The following is a 14,990-nucleotide window of genomic DNA, read 5'->3' as shown; positions in this document are numbered from 1 at the left end:
CAGTCCTGGGATGGGATTCTCCAGCAGTATCCAGCTGATGTTTTTGCGAGGGAGATCCCAGAATCTCGTCGGATCGGGTGCCGGGGCCGGGGGATGGGTTGTTCAGACAACCCCCGGGTTTGCGTTTGCCCGTTGCGAGGGAGAGCCATTTCGGGAGCGTACTACGTATGCAACGAGAGAATGCTGCCCGGCTGTGGAAATGATGAGTGTGAAAAGGATCTCGGGATGAGTAAGTCTAGACCCGGCTAGACCAGACAGCAGACAGACGCAGTAGTACTACTACGCGCCGTTACCAGTGGAACGAGGCAGACTGGCGTACTAACTCTCGTATGCTGCGTTCATTGAACTTGTGCCGTTACGTGCGCGCACTCGTCGTGCTCATTCCATTAAATTTTTGGAACCATTTCGAAAATCCGTATTCTGAGGGGTTTGAGTGTGTTGGAAAACTGTTGTTGGAGGATGGGGACGCCAATGCGATGAACATGAGATTTGGAAAAGTAGACGCACGGGCGACAAAAAAAAATCATCCTTGCTGGATGCAGAAAGATTTAATTGATAGAATGGAGAATAAAGCTGTAACAACAAAAGTATAGTTGGCTTAAAAGAATTTATGAAGATGCGTAGTTTTTGTTGATACTGTGGGGTTTACTATCTTGAGCTAAATTGGCTTCACATTCATTCTCGAAGGACGCAAATGAAAATGATATGCAGGATTCAAATCAATTATCATCTGTTTTAGTCAAGTTTGGTAATTTGAAGCCATAATATCTATAGATTTGAACAATATAGAGTAAATTTTACAATAAGTATGAGTATATCATTATTGTTTGACGCCGAAGTGTCAAACTCAATGATGCAATTTGGCGAGCGGGAGACGTCAGTTTTCTGACAGAAGAAGAAGAAAAAAAACAGGGAAAATTCAGTGCACTTTGATTCCAGCTACTAGATCGTTTCCTTTTGAGGTCGGCAGATTCTTTCAATAAAATTTTTTTAAAAAGCACGTAGGGCAACTAAGAATTATTTCACGGCACAAAACAAATTTTACTGACATTGGTATGAGCAATCTAGATCGACTAGCTCCTAATGCCTTGATTGTACTTTACATGTTGAGTTGTATATGGTGTTACATGCCGAGCTTCTACGGCAGACCACGCGAAGGACTAGTCCTTTTGCTGAAGTCACAGGACGGTAACGGAGTTTTCTCGGCGAAGCAGAGTCTATGGGTGATTCGTCCCGCTTACCAGCCCTTCTCGCTAATTGCTCCTTATCCAAAGCTTGGGGAGTCTATTCAGATAGAAGGTGCCGAAGACCAGAGCTCTGTTAAAGGAAACCGGATGTTCCTATTTCAACCGATTCACCAAAAACTTCTTTACTCGCCAATTGCTCCCACTTATATAGCCATTTTAACAAATGTCTATTCATTTACAATTCATTTAACATTGGTTACTTCGATTGGTATGGTTACTTCGATTTACAAAATTCCAAGACGCAACATATGATGTATTTGACTTGCAGTGATTGAAATATCTTTCGAAGCTCTAAATATATGTGTCCATTTACCGGTACCACTGTTTGAACTGTAGAATTTAATCATAGACCGTGCCAGACGTTCTGCCAATTATCCTGGGAAATAAGCTGTGGAGTGGTCTATTGTTTCTTTGTTTTTATATTTAATTCATATTAATAGTTATCTTAATTTCCTGTCGTCGGACCATTATCGCCGAGCGTCGGGCATTGTATAATATTCCGGGTGGTCACTGTTGAACCCCACCGGTCATCGAAATAATTAGCCGATCAATGCACAGAGGACGGCTGCTCGGAACATAATTTGTTATATTCAAATTTGCCCTACACGGTCGCTTGGGATGCATAATGACTTGGAGCTAAAAATACTCCTAGCAAAGCGTGGCGGATGACGAACAGGAAGACTAAACTTTGAAAAGCGAAGTGGATGTAAATTGTATTCATAAATTCTGCAAATGTGTCTATTTCCCAGACAAGCGCTAAGAATTGGCTTTGTGGAGGGAGTAGCACGAATAGCACGGGCATGGAAGCGGAGCAGGGACGCTTATAAGACAGAAGATTAACGTAGTGTGGTCCGGAAGCATGGTGCATGTGAATCAATTTTTGGACGTTTCCTGCGTGCCATGGGAAACATCGTGGTGTGCCCGTAGAGGTCAGTGGTGAAGCGGCCCGTTGTATCGTTGCGAACGCGTTTGATTCCCGAGGGAGCTGTTAATGTGGTGTAGGTAAGCGACTGGCTAATCTGCCTTCTGCCGTTTTGGTTCTCGTGAGACGCAGGCTTTATGGGATTTCAAGCGCTGACCTTTGGGAAAACCACGGAACCGCCAGTGGTGGCGGTGGCGAATGCGTTCCCCGGGTTCCCCAATGGCGGCTAGTGTGAAGTGAATTGCTTGCAGAAAAGAATGACCAGCGGCCAAGAAAAAGGCTGTGCAACGGATAAAGAGGAAGACGGCGATACTGCCGAAGATGAAGACACTTAAGTTATACGTTGAGTCAGGCGGTCATAATTGGAACCCACGAGCGTATACGGGTTTTTTTTTGCTTTAAAAGAAAAAAAAACCCGGCTCTTCCACCTGAGGCAAAGCAAGTTTCCCAGGAGAAATGTGATACACATAACCGTAAGTGGTTGCACGGTTATGCAAATGGAATGTTGGTGGGTAACGCGACCCAGGCGGGAAGGGCTCCGTGGTGTGCGAGTTGCGGTGCAGCAACGTGCAGCTCAAGACGAAGTTGATTGAAATCGCACTAATTGATTACTCAATTACGGCCCGGTGATCCCAGATAGTTCATGGCAGCAAAACATTAAAAAAAAGAAACCGAAACAGATAAAAAAGCATTCTCATTTGGGGTCTATTTTTTTCCCCCGACCCTGCATACAAGTGGAATGAAGCTTAAAGGAACCTTAAAACTGTAATTAAATTATCTCCTCGCAAACTAATTTCTCCGCCAAAAAAAAAGAATGAAAAATGTTCACAAAAACCTTACCAGGAACAATGCGTGAGTTTTGGTTAAAAAAAATTGAACAACTCACACCGAAATAAAATAAAAATTGAACGGTGGAATGCACGTTTCGGTTTCTCCCCCCAAAAAAAAAAAAATGTCCGGAAGTTTGGAAAGTGAGAAGAAACTGCTCATCAGAAAGTCGGACCAACCAAAAACCAAAAAAAAAAAACAGGGTACAAACCGGCATTTCATTGACGTTAACACACGATGATAGATTGCGATGGTTTTAAGGCTGTGAGCATATAATTCGAGTACGGCGTGCGATGTGTTGCAACAATGTAGTGGAATCATCTGTACATTGTGCCGGCAGAAAACCGGCGTAGCACTGCAATGTGTTTTCCTTTCGTGCGAATCGAAGGAACACTTGAGCGGACACTTGCGCGTGTTTTGTTTGAAAGTTGTGCTCGAAGGTTGCTGTTTTTTTTTTGTTTCTTCTGCCAGATCAACGCGTGCACACGACAGCCACGATCGAACAGCTGGTAATCAGGAGGCGACTCTTAATGAAGGTATCTTATTGTGATGCACACACTTGGTAATCTGAGTAGATGCATGATTGCAATTTCAAAATAATACATGTTTGTATTTGGGAACAGGCGGATATTCGCATATGGCTGCGGATGCCCGATGAAGGCGTACTTGTTCAGACGGTATATTATCATGATGAATCATGATGTGTCTGCGTTATAGCACATTTGCTGCTTATTACTAATTGGTCATACCAAAATTGAGCTCAGCTAAAGATGCAATTACAAATGCCGCAGCTATTGAACTTTTTGTATGTTAATTTATAAAAGTGTTGTATTGCATTTTAAATTGTTGCATGTCTGGATGATGTTTTGAAAACAGTTGTCTTGGAATTTTATTTAATTTATTCAGAAAGATCTTATGCTTCAAGAATTCGCGGATTTCTTTGCGTTACGAATATATTGTACATTTTTTATTGATAGTAACTATGGAGAATCTTGAATCATTGATTGAAGATTTATGGAGTCGATGAATGATTTGGATGAGTCTTCTCAAATGATTTATTAATCACAACACTAATCAGGAGTCTTATCATATACGCATCCAGAGTCAACATAAAACCCTTGAAGGGTCTCTTTTATGTCTCACTTCTATAAATTCCTTGTTTAGAAATAACTTAGAATTGTAGAAGCTCAAAGCTATAGAACTAATCACTTTATTTAAAAAAATATATATAAACTTTAAGGATATAGAAGAGTTTACACCGCTTGGTTCCATATTTCCTGAAATTGTTATATTAAATCGATTTATCGATTTTATTTACATTGCAATTAGTCGTAAGACATTTTGAAACAATTGAAACAATTGACAATAGTATGCCACAATAATCAACAATAACAAAAATCAATAATCAAAACATTGGTTATGTTGGGGATGTGAAATATTTGCCCTTAAAATATGCGAGAATAACGAAACATTCTATTCATTATAAATTATATCAATTAAGCTCGCCGTAATGTTTTGCGTCTACGGATTGTTCGGCAAAAGCACTTTTCAATGTCTTCCATTAAGCGACAGCGCATATAATTAATTTCGTTGGCTACTAGAGGTAAGAACACCAAAATCGTTCGGTTTTCCGCTTCACATACGCATGGGAAAATCCCAAGCGCAGGTGTGAAAGAGATGACTTTCGTAGGGATTTTTCCTTTGCCGCCGACATTAAGAAGAAAGCAAAAAAGGTAACAGACTGGAAAAAAGAGCGTGGACTGGAGACTGAGTGCGAAAAATTACCGACCGTCTAGAGCAATCCATCGACAGTTCTACGGTTGTGTATCATCCTCGTGTTTCGAAACCACGGTCGGATGCAAACCAGAGGGCCCCCCCCCCCCCCCCCCCCCCCCGCCGGTAGGTAATTGACACTGGCAAGCGCGGGAACGCAAGAGTGCTAAGTACCTAACGAGATAGAGCAAGATAGAACGCACCGGGCGAGGAGGGGATGGGAAAAGTGGGAAGCGAATCCCCGACAGTCTCGGAAACCCGAACCTACGTCAACAGTGCGCAACTTTGGTGTGGCGCCCTAGTAGCGTCGCTTGTCTGCGCCGTTTTCCCACCACAGGTTTTTCCATGCCGCGTCCTTCTTCGCTGTCACTCCACCGCTAGGCCACCGCTTGTCGCTTTCGCCGTCATTGTCGATGCGTTATAGGTTTTCCTAAACCTCACTTTCCATTTTCGCTTTTCCCGGTTCGGGTTTTCCGGTACCGGCTAACGTCCGGAGAACGTTTGGTGGGTAGAGAGCTTTTCCTTCTTTTTTATGCTGCTGTTGTTGCCGTTATGGGCCGAGTGGGCGTACTACGCTCTTGGTCGACTAACTAGTACGCGTGAGAGTTGCGTCTGGTTTGCAGCCTGTAACGGTGTTTGTGGACGGCTTCTGGGCAATGTGTGTTGGGAATCAGGATGTATTTGGCTTGTATCGGTGAGGCAGCAGCATTTTTCCTGGCCTGCTTTGTATGTACAGGCAAAGCTTTATCCGCGAAGGTTTCGTAGAAAACTGGGAACTATGGGGAAATTCGATGCACAGGCTACTAGATCGGTATTACGGTATATACGCACACACTGTGCAAGGCAATGACCCTCAAGCCCGTTCGGCGATCCTTCCTTTTTGCAGTAAACCTTCACCGGGTGGAGCACATTCCAGCTACAATGTCTGGAAGATAGTATGGCAATATTAGTGCAGTCGTCTAGCACGAAAGGGGAAATCGAAATGGCGCTATGCGAGCGAGAAAGCATGCGGAAGTATATGCGACCCAACCGAAAAACCCACGTACCCACCTTGGTAGGTTGCTGCTTTGTGTGGCACGGCCATAACTACATAAACGAGCCATTGCACTGCACAATTTGTTTTTCGCCGGTGTGAGGTAGGTTCATATGTTTCCTGTTTTTTTTTTCCAGCCACAACCGCTCTCCGGGAGCGTTCTCCGATAAGCAGGAACTGATGAACTTTCACCTCCTATGTGCTGCATTTCTGTTCGATACCACAAAATGGGGGTTCTCCGGGGGGTTTCTGGGTTGTAAAATTTAGGATGTTGTTAGATGCATATCTCCCTCCCGCTTAGGTGCAGAGTTCATTGTAGTTTATGCTCGTTATGCTCGCACCTTTTCAAAACGAATTTTATTCAACAAATTGAACTCGGAGAGATGTTTACTTCCCATGTTTAAACGTTTGTCATTGACTGAGAGAGCACCCGAACGCCCAGCGGAGAGATAAAGCGTGAGTTCAAAAAACTCCTCCATCACGTTTGGCGCTTTTGGAGGACGATTTTTTTGTTTTGTTTTTGGGGGGATGTTGGACGTCACCGCGATCGTGTCGTGGTAATTTGTACATACGCATACCAACGCTTGAATGTGAAAATCCGCGCAGCAAAAGAAGCGTTCGCGACGACAGGGTTTGTCGGTGTCGGTGCATAACATGACTTTAGTGTTAAATTATATAATAAATTTGCCCATCGTTCACACACAACCACACGACGGAAACACCATACCACCAACGGGTGGAGTACGTTGGGAACATCCGCTCGGATGTTGCCGAGCAGCTTCTCCTTTATTTGTTGCTCCGTTGCGCGGTAGGAATGAGCGGAAGTTTGATAACATTTGTCCTGCTCATCTATTTGCTATTTCTCAACATGGTTGCAGTAATATTGTGGCGTAAAATTCAGCGTATAATAATTGTTGTATGCAAACCCCTTAGATTTTTGTAACAATGTTTACGGACATCAAATTCTTTCATTGTTTTTGCGTTTGATTTAATTTTATTTTTTGTGTCAAAAGAACTGTTCGTTCAAGTACGCTGTCATCTTTTTTACATTTTAATCTCAAACCGCCCACGTCATGAGTACGAATATGAAGTTAATGATGGTATGAGGTCATTTCCTTGTTTTTTTTTCCATTCATACCATGTTTGACTTTCTGTCGTTTAATTGCTTCCTTTCCTTTTTTGACCGTTAAAACTGCATGCTAATATAAGGCCCAAAATGGATGGATGTTGCAGAAAAAAAAAAACAAGTAACAAGGAATGAAGTTGCGTTTACCCTCAAGGAACAGGAATGAGATCACTGGGGGTTTGCAATTAAAACATCATTTAGTGTTTCAAATTTCTAAGTCCCTGAGTGTTCTAAAAAAACTTTAACCGAAAAAGCTTTATAAAGAAGTCTTACCTTGTGCTTCCCATTATGATTATGAAGTCTCATGGGTTCCTTACGAAACACAAAATGCATCAATCTTTGGGCCAAGAACACACACGATTTCGGGGATAACGTTCTACACGTTCTACGCTGGTCAATGATCTTAATACAGCTGTCAGCCTTGAAATGGCAAACACTTCTTACGGACAGCCAGTTCATCGAACGAATCCGGTATAAAGCATAGCAACGCATAAAGCCAATCCAATCCCTCGTGTTCGCAATTTTGTCATGTTGTTATCTGGACAGCACCTGCTGTGGTGGTTTGTTTCGGACACGCGTGGGGATGTGTCTTTATCTGTCTGGCTGCTGAATTTGCAGTGGAATTCCGTAAGTAATAAATGGAACCAATGTGAAGTAAACTTCATCAATGTGTTAAAGATTTGTTTTGAAATTCATCAAGCATTCTAATCGCATTACGTTGAAGCTATAGTAAAATGTGTCTTGTTATCTTTTGTTTTATTTACAGGTTATCTCCTAACACGAGTGGAAGGTAAAATAGGCTCTCCAGAGAAACCTCTTTCTGACCTCGGATTGATATCATATCGCTCGTATTGGAAGGACGTATTGTTAGCCTACTTATGCTCTCGACCTGGAACTACTCTCAGCATAAAAGACATTTCACAGGTAAGCCCAGGTTTTGCCCATTTAAGGTTAGTAAAGTGGAAACGTCAAAATTTGTCTTAGCTGCAGAATTCGAATGGTATGCTTTAATTGAAGCATAATTCGTATTAAGTATCCGCAAGATATCAATTTTCTTATCCGTCTCGTGCGTAATTGCGTACAAAATTAATTTTGGATAGTAATTTGCTTTCGAAACACTCGATAAATGTTTAGCGGTGAAATGATCATTCTGTTTGTATTTTACCCATAACTTTAACCTGTCAAAACAATCACACGGGGGTTTCGATAAATTGCCGCAATTATTCGGACAGCTGGCTGTGCTCTTCTTGGCTGAGTGATGAAAATGACGATTTTTTTTTGTTCTTCTGTTGGTAACTGCAACCAACAGGATGAATGTGTCTGCCGGGGGCATGATAAGCACTGTTTCACACCTTAAATTTGATTGCCATCACTTTACGAAGCTGATTAACAAATTAAATAATCATTAGTTCAGCGTGATGAATGTATCCTTCCAAAAAAGGATACAACCATTTTTCACCCCTTTGCCGCTGCATCAAGACGATGCAGCTGCCTATTTCGCACAATCGATGTATGGATAAAAGATGGTTAAATTATAAATTAAAATAAGGGAATCAAATGCTTGTTTGTTGTGTTTTTTTTTTTTCGTTTTTTCAATTTATTCTTCCACTTGGCTCCTTTTGCCTGCTGGGTATTTTCTTCACTTTTGACACCTTGCTTTCATCTTTTCAGGAAATGGCAATAAATTCCTACGATATTGTTAGTACACTGCAGGCCCTTGGTATGATGAAGTACTGGAAAGGGAAGCACATTATACTGAAAAAACAGGTGAGTAAAACGAGTACGAGGGCTCTTTGCGTTTTAAAATAATCATCAGCAGTTTGTGAGTGTCCAGTTTGCTCCTTATTTTATTATTTGTCTATCTTATAGCAATTTATAGTTCGCATTGTAAAAATACGCTCAAGAGATGTCTGTTTATTAGGCTACAAAATGAGTCACGACGGTAGCTCAAACTATGCCCACAAGCCGAAATTGTTTCATTTGTTCTAATCACCCGTTTTAGACTCATCGACGATTGCTTAAGTATTAATAACAGATAGCAATAATATCGAATTAGAATTAAGAATATTTCATATGACGAATGTATGATTGTTACGTCTTAGGGGTTTGGGATCTGCAACACAAACGCCACTCAACGGTATTATTAGTGATCATCATATTTTATTGTTATGGCGCCTAATTCTTATGCGCAGCAAATGAGACAAACATAATAAGATTCCGCAATGGCAAATGTATCATCATCATCTGTTGAATGTGTGAAGCTAAATGATTCGGGAAAACAAACCGCCTGGATGGTTTTTTTTTGTGATTGTGCGTAAGATATGCCTGAATCGAATACAGCATTATCCTTTCTTCTAATGCGCAAACGTTTAAGCTTGCCGGAAGATTATTAATATATTTGTAACATAGTGTTGTTTGACTTCCAAATGGAAAATAATTGATAATAGGGCAGTTATTATGTTTGTTAAAACAGAACCCCGCGTGGATGCTTTACATATCCCTTCTGCTTCTACAACCTGCCAGTTAGCTTTATGCGCGACGCAGATGTTTACGATGTCTAACGGCAGCATAAAGGCAGCATAAACGCCAAGAACCCCTTCCGGGTTTCGGGCATGGGCTGACTGGTTCGTTATCGGATCGATTGTGCACCCGCCTGCCAATCGGGGCTGCAACCGTGATGCAACCCGACGGCAGCCGATTTGCAATGGGCCCCTAATTACAGTTATTGCGTGTTTGATACTGATCCTGTGTCCGCACAGCCATCCGGCATCGATACACGTTCGTGATATGGTTAATCAGCTCCTTACCGAGAATGTGCCAAAATTGATTGCACACGAAACGCTGGGTAATATGGATACCCCAATACCTTTGGGCAACATTGTTTACCGAGGCGCGCTGTTTGATATTGAAAGTCCCGAATCGTGTACGCTTCCGCTGCTAATGAAGTATGCTTCGTTTTCGGGATGCTAATGGCGTTAATTATCATTCTCCATTGATTCGGGAGTTTGCTCCGGAGTCTGTCACCTTGCCAGCGTGAATGAGTGCCATGCGGAGTTGTGTGGCTGTTGCTAAATAACCTTTAAGATTTGATACATTGCGAAAGGTTGTAAGCGATCCTGCCTTGTGTGTTGAACCTTTGGAGATCTGTTCTTAAGTTACGTTTTCTCAACCGAACCAGTCGTACCGTTTTTACCAGATTGCAAACGAATTGGCACTAATGATATTCGCAGCTGGCTGGTTTCATTTGACCGGATTACGTGCGATCGCTTATTTTTCTAACGAATGCAAGCCAACAAAAATAAAAGTACAAAACTTAAGGACGCCTTTATTTGCAATGACTGCAATAAAAAAAAATCATCTCACCACCCGTAGAAAGGTTCAGTTGCATGGGAAGGAGATACTTATCAAGTGAGAAAAATAAACAATTCATATGCACTCTAAATTGCCGGCAAACTTGGAGCTGAAAGGTGCAGCGGTTAGTTTGTTCGTTTTTTTTGTTATCTTAACACGCTTCTCGATCGCTATTCGATACACCTATGTTAGACGTCGCGGTCAGACAGAAGGCGGCAAATTGAAATGCAATTATAATGCCTGCCGCACAATATCCACGATTCTTAAGCCGGCCGAACAGCAGCAGTACGATGCGGTTTTGGGCTGTTAGGTGCACTGCAAGTTCGTGCACTCCTTGATGCGGCTTTATTTGGAGAAGCTATCAGTTGCCCAGTAATCCACAGCTGTACCGCAACACGCAAGGTGGTCTAACAGTGTTCACTACTCTGTGTGAATGGAGCAAAGAGAGAGAGAGAAAGGGAATGCGAGGGAAGGTTAGAGAAACGAGTGGTGTTTTAGTAAATTAAATTTGATTTTGTAGCTTATCTCTTAGGAGGCAATTCCACCGATGCACCTGTTGATGTTATTGCCCTTTTATGGCAGGATTAAGGATCATCAATAGCAGGATCAAACCGTGACGCGCCTTCAATTTACCTTTTTTTTTTGTTTGGGATGTATTATCCTTGTATTGTGGTTTGTTTTGTATTTAAGGGAGTGGAAATAAAACAAAAAACTGGTTATCTATTTGCTAAGCTGCTTATTCACAAAAAAGATAACTGTTAGCTTTCCTATCAACATTTCCAGAAGCCAGCTGCTGTAACCCATTGCTCAGCAAATGAGAGAGAGAGAAAAGAAAACTTTTTAAAAATTTCTTCTCAAATTCATTGCCAATCGAAATGCGAGGGCAAAAGATCCATCTAAATACCATTTCGAAGATAATCGGGTTCAAACACAGTCCTGCATCACCTGCAGCACCAGCACCGTGCGTTCAGGAGCTTTAAAATTGCATTGCCCAGCTTACGGTAGCAATTGTGTAACGCTCATTTTCGCTCTCCCTGCTTCCCATTATTCGCAATACTGCTCCGCTGATCCTTAAGCGATCCTGAAGAAACATTTTTAAACAAAAAAGATCCATTTTAAATGTAAATGAGTAATAACTTAATTATCAACGACGAAGCTTATCGCAATGGTTTTTGGTCGCAAACTGGGCTTCACGCATACCCGGTTGCCTTGAGATTTTTCCCTGCAAATGGCTTGTTATGAAGAGTAAATGTTCCCCAGATTTGAGATATGCACCGGCGGCCCCCTGGTTTCCCTGGCTTTTGGGCGAATGTATGCCATTGGATTCATTAGGTAAATTGGTCAAGCCACGGCAACACCCGGGTGTGTGTGTGTAGCGCCCATTGCTAATTTCTGCTACCCCGTTGATCGGTATCGGTTGACCATCTTTTAGTTTACAAATTGTAGGAACAATCGATGCGCTTGGCCGATCCGTGTTAGATATCGTCAGCCACTTTGCACAGCAAACGGCTTACTGGGGCTAACGGTACCTGATTGGTACGCTTCAACAAATTTGACAGTTTGATGAAACGATCCTCTCTCGAGAGCAATCAGCTGGTCGGTGCGCTGTCACGCAAGTACAGCCATTTACAGCCGGTATGTTCTGCGGTGTCCCGGAACCCGTACCACACTACCAGCTACCGTTTTCAGCGCGTTCTGGCTGTCAATAAGCAAATAGCCTCACGATCACGATCACTAGAGCAGATCCGGCCGAAGCGCTTCGAAACTTAGCTAAAATGCGAATGCGCCCTGCGCTCATGCTGGCCACCACCACAACACCGGTTCAGGCATTCGCCGATGACCTCGTTGGTTTATCTGCTTCCCTTTGCGCACCCCCTTTGCGTTTCCCTTTCCCCTCTTCCCCCCCCCCCCCCCTCCCCCCGGGGGCTGTGGCTGGAGCCTTGCGAAATGATGGTGCTCCGGAACTTTTGGCCGTATCTCGCTAATTAGCGTGTAATTGCTCGTTTGATGGACGTTTCCGGGATTTCGCCTGTTTTGCGAAAAAATGTAACTTTGCGAAAATGGGTAACGACGGTGGCTACCCGATTTAGTTGGCTGAAGCTTGAAGGCACGAAGCTAACAAACTGCGGTGCTGTCCGAGCTCTTCTTACACGTTGGGAAGCAAGTAGCTTTTCAGGTGTTTCAGTGCAGCACGACGGTGTATTTGATAGAGATATAAAGGTATAAGATGAAAAGCAGTATAGGTCAGTTATTGAAAGTTGTTTTCATTTTATTTGCCATTACAAATTTATTTAAAATTACGTTATAAATAAATTATTTGTTTAAAAATATTTGTTGCTCTTACTATAACTTACTAACTTCCTATAAAACCTTCACTGAAGTAGTAATTTTAGGAGTTTATCGCCTTGATGTGGATAAAATCTAGGCACTCTGTCGAAAATTTGGCTGCAGGAATGGAGCTGGAAATTAATGTTGTGATAAATATTTCACTTTCAAAAAGCAATTTCAGCACCAAATTGCACACTTTGCCCAAATACTACCCTCCGGGTCGAAGGGTTTATTGCCTTCCGCTAACGAGATATGTTTGATCGCTGATATTATTAATCACATACAAGCTGTGGCATAAACAGCTTGTTGGTTAATGCTACAATCTTTCCAGTTAATGCATTCTACAACCAGTGTCTGTGTGCTTGTGCGCATTGTCGATTTGGAAGAGGATCGATTTACCGTGCCGCTCGACATAAATTAAGCCATTTACACCAAGAAGCGCTCCAAAGTTCTGGGCCCAGGCGCAATGCTCGATCCAGTTTCATGTTCGAAAAGTTTTCTTTTTATCTCAATGCGTTGTTAAGATTAACTTTCGATGTTCGCAAACGTTGAATTGCACTCGACGGAGCGCGCAGCTTAAGTGACGGGGTAAGACATAAGCTGAGAAGTGAGACGCCCGGAACGCACATGAGAAATGGAATGTTTAATCTTCATCCTTATCAGTTTCTGCTTGAGCAAGTAATGATAGGCCCTTGTCGGCAAAACGATGCGTCCTAATAGGATTCTCTTTAATTAGCTTAAGTTGTTTTATTTAATATCTTTTAACATACCAGCAATTGTACATCGGACAATGCAATTTCGTGCACGCGAAAGTGTCTGTTAATGGCACATTAAAGACGCATAGGAACAGGCGTTTCATGTTCATTGGCTTTTCGTATGGTTTTTTTATTTTCAAACCGTTTTTTGTATGTTTTAACCAATTTGATTCTTCATTCCAACAATAATTGTATCCAATGGTTCGAAAAGAGGATCATCTCGAAGAGCCAGTCACCCGTTCACGGTGCAAACTAAAATGCGATGTTGTGCTGTTTTTTCAGGACGTGCTGGAAGAGTACGAGGAACGCGTGAAGCGTCGCGGCAACATGCCCAAGATTGATCAATCTTGCCTAAAGTGGACACCATTTGTAGCACCCACCCCGTCAACGCCATCATCCTAGCGCCAGCCACATGTGAATAATGTTCATACGATCTACAACAACACCGGCCATTCAACCACAGGGACGAATAATTGTTTGAGTAAAAACAGTTTGCGGGGCGTTTTCTAGACTTGTGGACGTGTTAGTATGCGGTTCCCGTTTACAGCGGTTTGTATCAAAGGCTAGAGTTAATTTTAATCGCTTGCTTTGATCAGGTATCGGCTTGAGAGCTGACATTTTAACATACAGTGCATTTCACACGTAACGCAATGGTAATTCATTCGGTAGATAGTTTTAAGATCGTACAACGGCGAACATGCGTCACTGTACAGAACATATAGTATTAGTATTGTTTCTCGTACGTTCAGCTAAGTATTTAAAATCCATTGACAGGTGTATCGAGATGTCTGTGTTAGTTTTGATAGGATAAATATGTAAGAAATATTGTAAAATAAAAACAGCAATTTAGTTTACATTTAATCACATTCATCGTGCATATAGAATGAATATGTTGTTTATGTTTCGGTTTTCTCTTTCGCGTAATAAATAAATGAATGTAAATGAAGTGTATAAATTTAATTCTAAACATACATCTTTTATTCGCAGAATAGATCATATGAACATAGTTATAATTGAGTAAAAATCTGTCATAAAACATTTTATGCTATTATTTTGGTTGTTTCACCGAAGTAAATTTTACTGTCCCTAATTATTTATAGTTCTTTTCTGTTTAATTCATTCTAACTTCTTAGTTCACCGAGCTCTGGCAAAAAAAAAAATTCTAAGTTGAGAAATTAATAAGTAAATATTTCAGATAAATAATTAATTGGTAAATATTTGTATAATACCATGATATACAAACAAAATTAAAATATGTTTGATATTGTTATTGCATTTTAGTAGCATAATGATTCAAAATTTCGCCTGCATAACAACAAGATATAATTTATATTTCGGAAGACGGGTGTGTTATGTATTTTTATCATAAAGCAAACATACGCGACCCTTCTGTCGAGTTATGGCGCCAAAAATATTTGTAGTGTGAATCATCAAAGTAGGAACAATTTCGCTTATTTCCGGATGCGTCACTATGCTGGGAATTTCCGATGCATGCCGAGAAACTGGTTCTAAACATCATCCATCTCTTGCGTGTCCTGTTTGTGTAGGGCGACCAATCATGCCGTGCAGACGCGAACGAAGGTTTGCTACTCTTTGTGGCTCATCGCCTTCTTTGTTACATCTTTTG

At 41.7% G+C, this 14,990-nt stretch overlaps 1 protein-coding gene across 1 annotated transcript in view; it reads left to right on the top strand.

The window, feature by feature from the left end:
- Positions 1–14,279, top strand: part of LOC128302032 (histone acetyltransferase KAT7) — a 52,572-nt gene extending 38,293 nt beyond the window's left edge. The window contains exons 6-8 of the mRNA XM_053038745.1: positions 7,696–7,853; positions 8,601–8,696; positions 13,646–14,279. Coding sequence (XP_052894705.1) covers positions 7,696–7,853; positions 8,601–8,696; positions 13,646–13,765 — 374 coding nt within the window. The 3' untranslated portion in view covers positions 13,766–14,279. The remainder of the gene's footprint in view (positions 1–7,695; positions 7,854–8,600; positions 8,697–13,645) is intronic.
- The last annotated feature ends 711 nt before the right edge of the window (positions 14,280–14,990 follow it).

The sequence above is a fragment of the Anopheles moucheti genome, chromosome 3, assembly GCF_943734755.1.
Source record: "Anopheles moucheti chromosome 3, idAnoMoucSN_F20_07, whole genome shotgun sequence".
Classification (NCBI taxonomy): Eukaryota; Metazoa; Arthropoda; class Insecta; order Diptera; family Culicidae; genus Anopheles; species Anopheles moucheti.
This window is presented reverse-complemented; position numbering and strand designations above follow the sequence as displayed.